This window comes from Bacillus rossius, chromosome 8, assembly GCF_032445375.1.
Source record: "Bacillus rossius redtenbacheri isolate Brsri chromosome 8, Brsri_v3, whole genome shotgun sequence".
In the NCBI taxonomy this organism is placed as follows: Eukaryota; Metazoa; Arthropoda; class Insecta; order Phasmatodea; family Bacillidae; genus Bacillus; species Bacillus rossius.
In genome coordinates, this window is record NC_086336.1 from 44439046 (window position 1) to 44455608 (window position 16563).

The 16563-nt window shown below is 36.7% G+C and overlaps 1 protein-coding gene across 9 annotated transcripts in view; it reads left to right on the plus strand.

Moving 5' to 3' along the window:
- The window catches only part of LOC134534824 (cellular tumor antigen p53-like), a 44000-nt gene that overhangs the window by 26531 nt on the left and 906 nt on the right, over positions 1-16563 (plus strand). For all 9 annotated transcript variants that reach the window (XM_063373444.1, XM_063373447.1, XM_063373445.1 and 6 more), the window contains 3 exons: positions 6464-6683; positions 11900-12092; positions 15261-15400. In XM_063373444.1, the coding sequence (XP_063229514.1) occupies positions 6464-6683; positions 11900-12092; positions 15261-15400 (553 nt within the window). The remainder of the gene's footprint in view (positions 1-6463; positions 6684-11899; positions 12093-15260; positions 15401-16563) is intronic.

Below are 16563 nucleotides of genomic sequence, written 5' to 3' on the forward strand. Positions count from 1 at the left end.
TAAATAAATAATGTATAAGATTATAAGGGCATATTCTGACGGATATGTTATTAGGAGTGAAAATCTGTAAGTAAAGATCTTGCATTTTGTATCGCCCATAGACATACCCAGCTGTATGTAATTTCGTCGTAAATAACTCCGATTTGACTACAAACTGATTAGTTTTCACGTAAAAGGTGTCAATTATCCTGAACTACGTCATGAATTATTAGTTCCAAGATTTAAATTATTATTTTATTTTGTGATACCCAGAGGTGAAATGGGAGTACAAGTTTCGTGTCTCTACCATATAAACTGAGTTAAGCCAAGGCAAATACGAACCCAAATATAAACATAAACAGTAATCATACTAATTATTAATTGTGCTATGATTTCAAACATTTTCTGGTATGTAAGAATGCGTCCGTAAAAACATCATTTGATTTATTTTCTGAACATACACTAACGAACTTTTCTGAACGATTCATGTGTGCTACGTATTTTCCTGATGTTTTAATTTACATAAGCGCATATCCACGAGTCATGTTCAGTATCGTTAGGATTGTTTTTCTGTGATTTTTTTTATCTAATTATATTAATATTGATTTTTATCTCTACACATATGTTAGTTGTCCCTGATGAATAGCAATTTTTATTATTAATAAAAACCTGAATTCTATCCCTATGTGTTGATATATGTTACCTAGCTACCTGTGTCCAAGAGTGTGTGTTTTATGATAAATAACATTTTTTTTTTGCATGTTTCTAAGGGTCAGAGTACAAGAGCATAACAGTACCATTGACACATATATATATGTCTATATATATATTTTGAAAAATAGATGACAGCCAGTGTATATCGTCCCGACAACACACACACAACAAAAGGGTCTATATATAAATAAACGAGTACTATTAATGGTACTGGCACCAGCAGTAAGAACACACCGAAGAAGTTTAGCAGCAGTATAGTATACTATGCACTAGCAGAGCCAGCAACAGGCCGACCAGTAGGCCGTTATAATATAACGCAGCTAAGGGAATACAAGAGCCCTACTACTATGTAAGCAGTACCGACCTAAGCTGTGAATGCCTCGTGATGGTACAAGGTATAGTACCATAAACAGCTGAGAGCAGTCTAAGTGTAAGTTTCAGACCAAGGATTTGAACTGTACAGAGGAGTAAGTGTATGTCACTGTGATTATGTGATCTAGTACGCCATGTGAGGCGTAGTGCAGCCACTGTAATTTGTAATGTTAAGCGGAGGTGTAATTCCCGCTTGTTTCTGTGTAAAGGTGAAGTGAAATGCCACCTATGCAGATATTTACCCTGTGGTTATGCGGAAGTGTAATTCCCGCTATATTGCTGTATTTGAGGTGAAGTGAAATGCCACCCATACAGATGTTATTGTAGCCTGTGAAGCTACCAGTGTACAATGTATATTGTATTTATGTATCAGTTGGCTTGCACAATTCCTCGTATGAGTATGAACTCAAATTTCACTAAGATATATATTTAACGCTAGACTAGCCTATACCTATGTGAAGCTGTATGTACTGTGTACTGACAAACGAGAAGAAATTAAGCTTATTTAGTGTCGATGTAACTATGTGGTATGATACCCCATCCTGCTGTGTAAACATAGATAAACACTGGCATGCAAAGCATCTCTAAAAGCACATAACACTTCGCAACTACAAGCAGAATAATATATTATGCAGGTTACCTTGATTTATTGATGATGCTGAGTAATCCAATAGGCGTAGTGATGTTGATGATGAAAAATAGAAAATCACTAATTTTTCTAATATTTATAGAAGAACTCACTAAGATTTTAAAACTTCACTATTTTTTTTTTTCACCATTTCTGGGATGAATTTAGGGAAAAGAATGATCTTTAGGATTGCATTCTACCCAGAATGCAGATCAGAAAAGTATGCACTCATTTCGCATACAAATCCAATCAGATTTAGCTGAAACTTTTAGTTTATTAAACTTTGGATGTCAAGGTATTGAAATTTTATGAAATGAAAACACGAAAATTTGGAATCGATGATTTTTAAGGATTTATTGGGAGAAGCCCCTATACAAGAAAATTACGTCGTTTCAACACTATTCACTCGCAGCACTGTTATAGTTGCTTGAGTAGTATTCTTCGAATGATGTGAAGAATAGCGAAGGATGTGGATCTGAAAAAGTCAGGATCTAAGCCCTTTGTCGCGAGAAGTGAAGGTACTCCGGCAAACAAGTGTCCACAAGCAACTTCGCCTAACAGAAGTTATAAAATTGAAAAAGCAAGAAAACTTTCCTTAAAAAGAAATGAAAAAAAAATATTAAACAGGTTATACCATATGTTGAAAGCTATCCTGATACAGCATGTTTGTGAAACAGCTGATTGGTAAAAGGAACCTTAGCTACACTGAAGCCAGGAGCCTCAGTAGGTTACAAGACTCATGTTACTGATAGTAACTAAGATGAGATGAAATGTGAACACTTATTCAACCCAGCGAGACCGCTACGGGAGGGAAAAAACAAGTAATGAAAGATGAGAAGAGGAAGATAAAGCCTCTACAGCTGTTGAGCTGATCACAGCAAACTGAAGTTGGAAAAGTTACTAAGTTGGTAATTATGTAAACCAACGATTTCTCTGTATAGGAGATGATAATGTAAACAATGTGTAAAAACACTATGAAATTTTGATTGTACAACCTGTAAACATAATGAAATGTAAATGTTATGATTTGTAAATGTTATTATATATATAGTTATATATAAATGTTATGTTTTATGGTCAATTGCTAATATGTACTATACAAACATAATAATGAACTATTAATTGTCAGTATGTACATGATCTGATATATATTCATTAATGAAATGTTAACAAGTGTTGTGAAATGCAAATGTAAATTGCAAGCTAAATATGCTATAGTTAAATGCAAATATTTTTGATAATGAAATGTAAACATGTGAGTTACAAACATAGAATGATGAATAACAATCATGTTAGCTATCAATATGTTATTATGAAAAGTAAAACTTGTGATGTTTAATATCCAATAATGATATGCTATAATGATATGTTTTGTGAAATGTATAAAATCTCATGAAATGAGAACACAAACAAGCAAATGCACTGTGATGCATATTAATCAAGTACGAACTAACAATGTGAAATGTTAGTAGCAAGCAAAGTCCTAATATTGAATTTATTGGTTATTGATAACCATGCATTGTTATGCAAGAATTGAGCTTTAATAATTAATTGTATTTATTTTTTTTTCTAACAATGATGTTAATAATGTGTAGGAATGTTAAGGTTAATTTAAGATATTTTTGTTTTAACACTGACATCATAGGGTTCCGCGGCAAGTACACAAGTTGTATTGCCTGCAGACACTTGTATTTGCAAGAGTACAAGTACGCACATAGTGATTAAGTTATCGATTAAGACCCGGACACCTATACTTAAGTCAGGTGCGAAGGTTACACCAGAGTGAGCTAGACATAGTGCGGTTCGCAACGATTGTGTACCTAACAGTGATGGGAATAGACGAGTGCTTCCTTGTGGGAAGTGGTGACCTCGCCCCACGCAATCAGCACCGCAGACGCCACGACGCCGTCTCGCGCGTAGTCGTGAGGCAGGGCGGCTGGACGCCGCCACATCAGCAGTTGATGACGTCAGCTGCAGTGCCAGATGCCGTGCTGTCTGGTACAGCATCATCGCCCCACGCCAGACCCCGTCGACGCGTGGTGAACCAGGCCAGGTTTGTTGGTCGTTTTGAGGACAGGCGCCGTCTCGACGCCGCTGTCCGCTGCAGGAGGGAGGAGTCGCAGCAAGGATGCAGTCATCACCGCAGGTGGACGCTGACCCACTGCCGTGACGTGACCTGGAGAACGTCCTATTGTTGATCCACTTGTATATTGCACCCCTTCGAATCCCTTTAGTGAATCATACTCACAGTAAGTAAGTCCTCCCGAATCCTTCTCAACAGGAGCGGCTCAAGGCAGAAGCAGTCGGAGAGCAGCAGCAGTTCCCGCCTTCGAAGATTTTTGCACTGCAAAATCCGTGAACTTCGTCGCGCAGGTCTGTTAGCAGTGACGACCCGACAAAAAGTGTTTAAAAAGGCGCGATTTTCAGGCACGCAACGGTAAAAAAAAAACTAATCCAGGAGGAGAGGTAGTCGCTCTCAAGTTGTTTTTTTTGTTTGTCGTTTTGTGCGCGCGTTGCTAGGCAACGAAGAGTGTTGTGTATTGTGCGACGGAGAAAGGGAAGTGCCAATCACATTGCACCGTTTTGAACAGGTCAAAGAGCACTGTTCAATGTAATTGACAAGGGCGGCAAAATCTGTACTGCAACATGTTTGTTTTGACAGTTTATTTATTTATTATTATTTACGATTTATTTTATTTTGTTTGCTCTATGTATAATATTATTTATTTTCAGAAACGGCAATATTTTGTTATGTATGTCTATGGAAAAGTGATTCTTTGGATTTTTACCGGACTATTTAAACGAGGTATTGTTGATACCCCTCTAAGGACTAATGGACTTGGAAACTGTAAACGGTAAAATTGACGCCGTAATTTTATTATGGAAATTATGATTCTAATATTTATGTATTTAAAATATAAGTGAAATTTTGTTATCCGCGCAATTGTTGCGTTCGGAGTTCACGTTTTCGGTAAGAAATTAAGTAACAGAATTGGTTCTTTTGGCCAATCACGGGCCACCATTTAAAAGTTGAGTCTTACTGGTTTATTTGAGAAATTAGTAAGAAAGAGAGTTCTTAATGGCCAGCTGAATGAGCGGCAACTTCGTGACGTCGGCGATTTTAAATCCTGAAAATTAGCTATTTAGCATCAGGCATCCCGGATAGAGGATGATAATTATGAACCATTAGGGAGTTCTGAATATTGAAATAGGATTTATCTAAAAATATAAATAATATAGGAGTGAATAACGTGAGTAATAAAAGTGCCCAGATTTTTGTGTCTCTAATCTTATGCACGAATCACGCAACTCCCGTTTTTATGTCGCATCGTCGCCGAAACTTAATATAAACATTGATTTCATGAATTAAATTGACTTTATAGATGATTTAAATAATACTTGGAGATAGATTTTACGAATTTACACATTTATTAACAGACTCAGTGGTCCTATAGATGAGAGGCTCTGAGCTCTGCCGATGACTTTTGAACCTAACTAGCCGAGGTAAATTGATTTTAAGTTCCCTAAAACATTAATTAAAAACTGTGTAGTGTCAACGAACCCGAATAAAGACTCTTGAAAATATTTTAAATGTGCGCAACATAACTCCTGGTAATTGAACTTTTATTGAATTCCTATGATGTCAATGTTAAGTTAGGTTATTGTTTGAATATGAATAGAAATTAAATTAAATATATTAATAAGATTGAAATCTTTTAAATCATTTTTACATTGGGAATAAAATAATTCTATATTTAATATTCAAAGTGTTGTGTTATGTCATTTGTAATTTCACCTACTCCAGTGTGTATTTATGTATGTTCCTAACCAATCAAGTAACACCTAACTGTGACCTACATTATATCAACACTACCAGTGGAGAGTCACACTATTAAGAAATAAAATTTATTACACAGTTTTAATTCAGCCCAACGTTTTTCTTTAGTGTGTGGGGCCTAAACTCCTACAGTAGCTCTACATAATTAATTGGCGACCCAAGTGGAGCCTATCAAGTAGTAAGGAAGTTTCCCCACATTGCATTAAACATTAAACTCATGTTTATGATTAATTATACAGCTTTTTATTTAGTAAATGACTCACCTTTCTGCATTTAATACTAAAAGTGTAGGAAAATCTTAATGTCAATATTAAATGTAGTCATTAAAGGACAGCATAGTGAACATTTAAACATTGGCTTCTTTGTGGTTTTGTGGTATGTACAAGTCCTTTTCTGGTTCCTCTTTCATCAAGTACGGGGATTTACATGGCCTTTTTTTAAAACAAATAATTAGGAAATATTGAGAAAAAAATTGAGTTTTGTTACTGCAGCATTAAAGCTATCATTCAGAAACCAAACTTACATAAAATAAATACAGGAAGGTTGATTGAGGAAAGGGAGCTAGCAGCCACAGGGAAGAGCAGAGCAACTCTCTTTCTGTTCCTCTGTCACATCGGTGGTGGTTCAGGAAGAAGTTCATGAGAAAGTTATAAAATGAAGAGAGTTTATTTGTTGGAATTCATGTTAACAAGGTAAATGATTTATGAAATTGTGTTTCCGCTTAAAACCATAATAAATGGTCTTTTTTCTAGTTTATTGATGGTACAAATTTTTTTTAAAGTTCTTTTCCGATGAGTAACAAATATCATGAATGTGGTTAGATGTTGGATGTAGTTAAAAAATTTGTTTATTAGGTTTTAAACAGGCAAATGTTTTTGTTCCATGAGCTACATGACTCCAGACTTGCTGAAGGTCGGTTGCAATGTGCGCAGGATTCCCGCATGTGGACCACGTGATACGCTGCGAACACGACACGTGCTCGTACGAGCGGGACGAGAGCAGCGGCCGGCTGAGCGTGGTGGCGCCCCTCGGCAGCCCGCCGCCGGGATCGGACGTCGTCAGCTTCTTGTACAGGTTCATGTGCAAGACCAGCTGCCAGGGGAGCATGAACCGCCGGCCCATTCAGGTCGTATTCACCTTGGAGACTCCCGAGTGAGTGTGTCTGTGAAGCCTTATTAACCAGGAATATTTCTTATAACATTTAAAAAAATAAAATTTTAATATCCAGTTCTAAACACAAAGTAGAAAAACAAGTTGGCGCTTCTGAACAGCTTTTCACTGGCAACTATAGTTTCAGTATCATAACTAACAGTGACCTGCTATTCAATTTCTTTAGCTAGTATTTACTTATATTATTAGTAGTTATTACTTACTAAATATTTCTTACTGAATGTTTACAGAAAGAAAAAAATATATATTTAGTACAATGAACTTAGAATATACATATATAAATAGGAACTTAGGAACGTCGCTGCTTAACATTACTTTGATAAATCATTGTGTTACTGCTCCCCTTATCAGAGAAGACAGGAGTGAGGCACAAGAAGGTAAAAACTGGCAGAGAAGGTGTACAAAGTGCTAAGAGGTAACAACAAAATATTTATTATAAATGTCACAACCCTTTACAAACTGAGGATAATTAAATATCTGTGCAATGCATATGATATCCTGTGTTATGAAATCTTCGCACAGCTCAATTCCATGAATCTGTATTCTGCGGGCAAACAGTTTAGCAGTTAGTAAAGAGCTTAATACAAATGTACTCATTAGCCTTAAAGAAGCAGTTGTGTTATAACGGTTCGTTATATACAAAATAAAAAATGTTCAACGCCGATTGTAATTTTGTTGTTTTTATTTTTTCATACTAGGATGCATAGACAAATTGAACACAATGTTTCATTCACTCGTTTCACACGTACATCTGCCCGTCGAAAACTGCTGGTAGCTCGCGCGAGGAAAATTAACGAAAAATAATATTCTTCAGTAGTCTTTGACTGCAAGTACACAAAATTAGTGCGGCCTTAAACATGACCGCACCCGGCGAAAACGAATTTCGCCCCGAGCCAAAACGCCTACGAAGGTGGCCGTAATTTCTAATTATGTCCGAACGAAAATATAACAAAGAATTTGGTTAATTTAAGAATAGGCCTGGCTCCGACCACCAACGTGAAATAATCTCTTCAAATGCTTCTACATCATCTGCGAGAAGCCACCGAACGCGACCTACTGGTGCAGCTATCGGCAGACGACTGGTGAAGTCCTGCCACACTCTCCTCCACGCAGGGAGTAGACGTCACATGACCTCACTGACCAATCACACGCACACTTCATTTCACTCTTACAGATACAAGCCAATCACAGAACAAGTTACAATACATGAAAAACCCTTTTACATACAAAACTCTGGGCTTCCCCTGATCTATCTCTTTTCAATTTCACATCGAAATCGGGGACTCCCATTCTCGTTCTCTCTCCCACACCGTGAGAGAGCAGTTATCACTCAGTTCCCACGCAGGGGGGAAATTACCGTCTTTATCTCGGTTGGCGGGGAAGCACTGTTTCTTTCTCACTCCCACTTACAGGCCTCTCATGCCTCTCTTTCTAATCATCACACCAGCCCAGACACAGTCCCGTGATTTATAATTATATTACAACATGTTAATAAAAATTAAGAACAGCAATCATAATACAAATTACTTTACAAAAATTAAACTTATTGAGAAAAACCTGAAAAAGTAGGCCTAAACAGGTAAAAATCTAGTACAGCGACTTCTTTGTGAATAATTACATAAAAAATACCGATGATTAAAAATGTCTAATAAAATACACAATACCTTCTTAAAACTCTCAGCAAGTTAAAATAACATATATTAATAGCCATAACGTCTGATTCTACTGTTTCACAACCTATACATCACTCAAAAAACATTGACTTATTACTGCTTACATATACAAAAAAGAAGTTTAAAAGAAAATTATTTATTTAGGAGGGCAGGGTCTTGCAATGCTACATAGTGCCTTTATTGCTTGCAAATGTACAAGGCACTACCATGAGATACACAGCCTAATTAACTGTCAGAATTACTGAACATAATTAGGTTCTTACTTTGATCACTCGTGAGCAAAATATAACAGCTTATACATATATGGCTTGCACAAACCAATAAACAAGTAGCTATTAATGACCAAGAGACTATATAGGCCCTATATTTACATTCAGAATATTATGTTGGGCTATAATAAATATAATATAAATATTAATAAATACACTCTAAAAAATGTTAATCACAAATTACTAATCAACATTCTTTATAAAACGGCTCTGAAAACTAGGACCACTGCTTAGCTAATTACTAGTTGTTAAAAATAACAAAAGTTACTGGTCTCCATATCAATTTACAGTTATGTGACAATCTATTATAAACCATTTAGTTGTTTTACACGGAGGCTATGTATATGGTATCGTACATGAATATTCAGTGTGTCTTTACAGAGAAGTCTGATATGAATGCGGTTCTAATCTGGACGCAACTCACCTCATCTTTCATGGGTGGACATCTGGGGGATTATGTCATGATGTCCAGGGCCGTTGGGGTAATGAGGACAGCTCCGCTTAGCAAGTGAAGTCACAGTTCAACATATATCCCTTAAAATTCTAGCTCCTTGGACTTGCTAAGTAGGATACGTGCCGCAACTCTAGGGTGCGGAAGGCAACGACCCAACTCACTGACTCCCTAGGGATGGCTATTGCAACAGTCGTGACCTAGTCTTAAAACAGGTAACTAGGACATACCAAGATATTACCTCAAGCTGAAACTCTTTCCAAGTCCAAACGAGTATCATAGATTGCTAACCTCGTTGACTTCACAAATTCTTCCAAGTCCTTGCAGCAACACACAGGACAAGTCCAATACTTCGGCAAGTACAAAAACAGAAGGGCTTACCAAAGTCCAAGTCCTGGAAGTGGTAGCAAGGGCAACGACAATCATCGAGCTTCTTTGATAGTGTTCATGGGCGGCAGTAGTGTCTCGGCAGGCTTTTCTCTCATTCGCCTCTCAATGGGGTTTTTTTAACTATAAAATTGTCCATCGAGAAGGTGGTAGAACTAACTGAAGTGTTCCTGCAAGAAGTGACCCTGGGCCGATCTGAAGACAGCCGAATACAAACGAGTAGCTTCGATGCTAGCCCGCCCCAAAATACTGCGTGCTACAAGCTGGGTAGGTGGCGCTCATTCGTAGACAGTATCTTAATGTACGTTAACACTGTTAACATAACAGTTGAACTTACAATACACGTATCCCTCACTTAGCACATCTTAAGATTGCACAAATTCATTTAACCTGGATGTTAATGTTACTGCCCCAATCTTGAATAGCATGTTCGTAAATTTCAGTTAGCACGAAATCATGACAGGCAAAAAAAAAAATTTGTGCATGATGCCACAAAGTCTGTTTCAACTCGGTAAACAACAGATGTGCCATGGCATGCAGTTAGCCATACGGGGGAGGAAGAGATGGGCGAGCAGGTCTGACTACGTTATTGGCTGTTGTACAAACATCAGCTATTGCAAGTTAAGTTGCAGCTATGAAATGAAAAGTACCATATGTTTTAATGTCCATGCTAATGTCTCGTACTGTTGTCGCCCGGCCACAGACCTGGCCGTGATGAACTCAGTCTAGCCAGTGGCAGGGAGCTCGCACAAACACAAGCAACGTCTGCCCATTCGTGCGTAAGCACCTGCAGTTGGAATCATAGTGGAATCATAGCTTCCAAGTGAGAGCATAATTCATCTTGTTCAAATATTTAAGACAAAATAAGAAGTATTAAAGCGTATAGAATGTCATGAAGGCCACACTTATGTTGATCACATTTTAGTTTTAAGAAAGTCAACAGTGCGCACAATTATATATATCAAACGTTTATATAAGTCTGTGCTGTTGGTTGTACTAGAGGGAATATATTTGACATTAGATACCGGAACAGAAATGAACAGATCATTTACATGGAAAAGGTTGTTAGATGAATGGTGCAATGAAAAAAAATCAGGAGCCTGACTGATTGGTGTGAACCAAGTGGAGATACATGAACAAGTAGATTAATTTTTGAAAAATTGAAATTTAAATATCCGGACAGTAATATTGGTTTCACTGCCAGTAAAGGATGGTTTGGAAAGTTTGTGGAAAGGTACGCAACATGAGTTGAAGGTCATGCCCGGGCGGGCAAGTCAGCCAGCCAACTAATGATACATAACTATCTCCTGTTACACTGTGTCATATTTGTAATACAAAGTATTCAATGGTAGGCTTATAAAGATAAATGGTGAGACATATGTATCATTGAGTGTAATTCTACTTATTTATAGTATGTAAAGAATATTTCCCTACACATTTTGGAACACATTAAGTAAATTAGCCTTGCTATTTATGGAGACCAACGCTCCAGAATATGCTATTTCGGATAACCTGAACATTTTTAGGAACACGTTAGTCATGCTAAGTGAGGGATTGGTGTATGTACTTTTATATGTGTATGTTTTATATATGTAACTAGATCAACAAAACAACCTTCAACTTAAAATTTACTGGTTTAAAAAAAAATGCATTTGCCAGGATTAATTTTTTTTTAATTTCCTCTAATTTCCGCTCTTTGTTTTGGCCCATGTATATTACACTCTTTTTTATTTTACTGTATTTTAGATCAATTTTTATTGGACAACTGTATAGTACTGTATAGTATTATATATATATATTATATATATATATATATATTTTAATATTTTTACTCAAATTTTATTAATTCAATTTTTTATTATTTTAAAATTTTTTTCCATTAAAATCAGATAATAGATAAAAAAGTTAAAGATGGCGGGCATAACGGAAATTGCAACGGCGACGTCATAATTCAAAATGGCGGAAAACAAAATGCCGGAATGTTTGAGAAAACAAAATGAAGTCATCCAAAATGGCGGATCCAAAATGGCAGTCAAGGTCAAAGGTCAAGGTCACACATCCAATATGGCCGCCGTGACGTCACAATCCAAGATGGCGGACCGACAATCATCAATCCACACCCTGAACCCTGATCCAGTAGCCCCATATATATACATATATATATATATATATATATATATATATATATATATATATATATATATATCGCTGTATTTTAAAATTTTATGCTACTGATGCAAGTGTGCAGTTGCCCCTTGAGTGAAGTGGTTGCATAGAAACACAAGGTTGTGTTTTTTAGTTGTGGATGTAGAAAGGAAGTGTTTTGTCGAGATCGCTGCTGGCGCAAGTGAGCAGTTTCCTCTTGTGTGAAGTGGTTGCATGAAAACACAGGGTTGTGTTTGTTGGTTGTGGACGCAGCAAGGAAGTGGTTGGTCGGGACACGCTGCTGGTGCGAGTGTGCAGTTGCCCCGTGAGGGACATGAGGAAGGAGGAGTGTCGAAACACCACGTGCGCCGACAAGCTGCCCCTGCGAACCGGGAACCTCCCAGCACTGTTGCAACCTTGTGAACTCTGCAAGAAACCCAGACTGGAAGAGGATGGTCTAACCTATGTGAGTGCGGTGTTCGTTGCACCTCTGATTTAATCCCTCAGCTAACCAGTAATTGTTTTCATGTTACACCATTGCTAGTGCGTGAATTTCTTGTTATTTAATTTGTATGTTTTGTGCCCTAAAATTCATTGATATTACATTTACTTGAACATAAGTGTTTAAAAACAGCACAACCTATTTAAGTATAAATAGTAGTTAAACTTTTCATAACTATCCGTAAGTATTGACTCAAGCCTATGAACAAAACTTTAATAAAACAAAATGATTAAATATATTATAAGTTAAATTTTTTCCTCACATGTTGCACGCACTTTTGTAATTAGTTTTTTTTTCCCCAAGAAAAAAGGAAATATGTGTCAGCATACCTGCTAAAAGATAAAATAAACTGAATATGCAGTTTTTACCTATGATTATAATATTCTTGACCTTTCCTCTGGTTTCACAAATGTGACTGGTCGCGAATTGAGAAAAGTTCTGACATTGTTAAAGGTAGCTATTTATCTTAGAAATTATGTTAGTCATGGGGCATAATGTTTACAGAGAGATGATGAAAGAGTCAGACAGTGGGCATTAATGGTTTTACATAGAAATAGTTTTTTAACAAGTACAGCTAACCCTTTACATTAATGAGTTATACATAAGTCTAAAGTGCGAGGGAAGCATCAATGTTACACATATCATGTTATACCTCCTTTCTATCTGAACTATACTTGACCTGAATGGTTTACTAACTCTTAATTTCATGGCAGCTGAGAAATGATATCGACCAACGTCTCCCTTCTGGATTCAACCTCAGGCTGCATCTTGTGCAGTTCCTTTTTTGCCATCCAGGTCCGGTCTCATCGGAGTCGGGCTCTGCGACGGCCCGCTCACTGTATCACCAAGACAAGGACAAAGACGAAGACCTCGTTTCGAGGCGTGTTTCCTGGGTTTATCAACTTGGGCACATGCTGAGGGTCATTGCTTCCACTGTCGTTTACCTGGCGGTTAGTCGTGGGATTCTGAGCATTGCCGCTGTCGGCGGCCCATGTGTACAAGGCTTATGAGCTCTGTCTACTTCGCACACCAGTACTTGGAGACCTGTCTCAAGGTCAACAACGCATCATTCGTTGCAACCAGTTTGGATGTTGGCCAATGAAAGTTGAAAATTCAGATAGAAGAGAGGACAATGCTGCTCCGACTTGTTTGTAAAAATAAAACCATAATGTTTTTTAGTGTAAGAGAAATGCTCATAGCACGACCAATGACGGGTTAAGGCCCTGGCAGCAGTGCTGACCATTTGCCGATTATGGTATGGCACCAGATCTGCAGCAGATAGGAGGCAGAGCCATGCCAAAAAGAATTCATTAGTTTTATTTTGGTCAGCTGCTGAAATTTGTAGATCATGTGATTAGCCATTAAGAATGGTGGGAATTAATCAAATGTATGATGTTTGCAGCCATGGTTACAAACAGAAAGTCAACATTTATTTGTAAAAAAAAATGAAATTTTTTTACAATGCTATTAAACTCAAATTTTCAAATAACTATGTTAATTATTATATTAAATTTCCCATGATACAAACAGATATAACTTCATAATACTCCCAAGCTACATATGATCTAGGCCACCTTAAATAGGGCCAAAGAACTAGTCTCATTGGCCAGGCATCAGCAATTACATTGTGCCGGAGCTCAAGTGTTTTTATCTTGTGCATCCAGAATTGGAAGCAAATATTGTTTAATTCCTATTGCTGATATGATTTTATAGGCACTTATACAATTACCTCATAGGGCTCTCTTTGTATTACCATGTTTTATCGCATAATCATCTCACATTTTACACTAAAATCAAGTTTGAAAAGTAAGGGTACGATTTTTATGCTAAAAAAAAAAAGCATTTTTTTAAGGTAAAGTTATTTATAAAAACAAAACCTATTCATGGAAAGTATATTTATTAAAAAGTAGAGTATTCAAAAGCACACCAAACAATTTAAATTAATAAGTCATGCATCTAAAACTAATTTTTATCAACTTTACATAGAAAATCTAAAACCGTGAGCCATAAGCATAACTAAAGCAACTATTGTCGTAGTACACGCCATGAAAGAGTGCGGGCTATCAAATGTAGTTAACTCGGCACTAGACAGAGTGTGCGCATTGCATGCAATCGGCGAGCTATCGATTTTGATATTTGACTACGTGCACAATTCTATGCGGAAATTAACATAACTTAACATGAATGATGCCAACTAGCGCTGGCTACATTTTTATAAGTGGTACACAGTTGCGACAAAGACAAACAGATAGGTTATAGTTTTTGAAAACGTCTTTAAAAGATAATTTACACATAAGACAACTTTGTATTTTTGTTAATTAAATAAGTAAATGGTAATATTCAAATGAATAATAGATTTTAACTTCAAAATAGATTGTTTTATACGGGAAATAAGTTTATGGGCAGCATCTTACATGGAAATAATAATGTATATCTTATTAAGAAAATGGCTGCACCTAAACATTTGACCGTATTGAACGGAAGATCATATTTTGCAGATACATACATCTCAAACGAGTTTTGTAATTACTGTATTTTCCCATTATGACTACCAATTTAAATAACAGCAACTTGAAAACTGATTACTGTTGCACGGTGCTTTATCCTGTCATGTTTACTACCTACACAAAGCGCTCGGAATCTAACAGCGGGACCAAAAACATCATGCTACGTTCATGTGCAAATTTTTTCTTCAAATTTTGACGCACGATTGTGTGATAAAACGAGGTAACTAAAAATTGTGTGACATTTATGTATCAATAAATACAGTTTGTTCTATCATTCTATGCCACTGTTAGTTGCGAGGAGATAAGTAATTTGGTCAGGTTAAAACAGCGTAGAGACTGATGATGTGAACTTCATAAATAAATGTCGTTGGCATTCAAACCTGATGACCTCAACCGGCGACAGATACAAAGTTTGGAAACTGATACTTTGTCCTTGTTGATTTTGATTGAAATTCTGATAAATTTGCATTTTATTGTCGTGTGTATTGATGTAATTTTTGGGTGTTACCATAACTCACCATACTGATAGTGATAAATAATAGTATTTGTTTTTCAAGGCATGCCACAAGGAGGCGACGTATTTGCATCAGGTGTGACCTAAACTTGTTACTTTGCTCTCTTGTAGATTCCTGTGTATGGCGACAGTAGCGTGGTGAAGAAAGCTGCCTCGTTGTTGCGTGCCAATTTGATTGGCGAAAAATTGGCAGAAGGTCTGGAGTTGACCAAAAAAGACAAAATGAATTGGAAGATCTTCAATCAGTTAATGTGAGTGGACATCACTGCTCCTCGTTTATCTTTTTATATTATGCAATGCAAATGTTTTTAAAAAAACTTATATCTTGCCTTGTTTCATTGATGTAGTCATTTCTGCAAGAGAATACAGCTGCTGTGTTGTTTCCGGTGTATAAAACAACATGGCATTAGATTTTCATTAATGAAACAATTTCCCCTGCAATTCACAGAAATTCCCTGACATTTCCTGTTTTTTTTTTTTCCCCACTTTCTCCGCCTGTAATAGTTTGTAATATAGTTTGATTAATACAAACCTTGTTATCGCAAAGTGACAAATTTATGGTCCCATCAGGTTTATATTATGAGATTGGACTCTATGTCAAGCGAAACTTTGAACACAAAAATCTGCATGCACAAAAATAAAATACAAACCTAATACAGTATGTTGTATGTAAATAAACAAGCTGTATTATTTCCACACATAAAAATGTGGCCATCTCGTATGAAGGTGCAAATTTATTTTCCTATTGTCATTAATGAAAATGTGATGTCATGTTGTTTTATTGTATATCAGAAAAAACTGTACCAATAACATATTTGGAGTTTTTTGGTTTTTCTTTTAACAAACATTTGAAAACTAACATGTTTCAGTGTGATTTTTTTTACTGTGTGGTTGTCACAATTATTTACACTCTGCAAATCACAAACAAATGTGACAGTTTAATAATCATTTGCTTGTTGAAGTGTGGAAATTATGAGTTTGTTTTTCTCCTTCTTCTCCTTCTTTCACGTCATCTTGTTTTACGGTTACCTCACTTCTTGTCTATGGCTGGCATCGTTACCAGCATGTTACACCACTGTGAGATGATAATCAATGCTTCAGAACAGAAAAGAGACCACATCGAAACTAAAGTAAAACGTGAAAGCTACATATAGGACTGACTACTGAAGCTGACAAGTGTGACTGTAAATGACGAGTCCTGTGACTGTGAACTGTCTCTGTCAATTCATTTAGTCATCCCCATCACCCTTCTGGTTTTTCTTCTCCCCAGTATTCAGTATTCAGACTCTGTGCAACCGTCACGTAGGTACCGATAGGTGTGTGGAGTGTTGTGGACTCTATGCAACAGCAACTAAGTGCTGTCACATAAGACGGCCTGTCATGTACCTCAAGCAGCTTCTTATGCTTTGTAGCT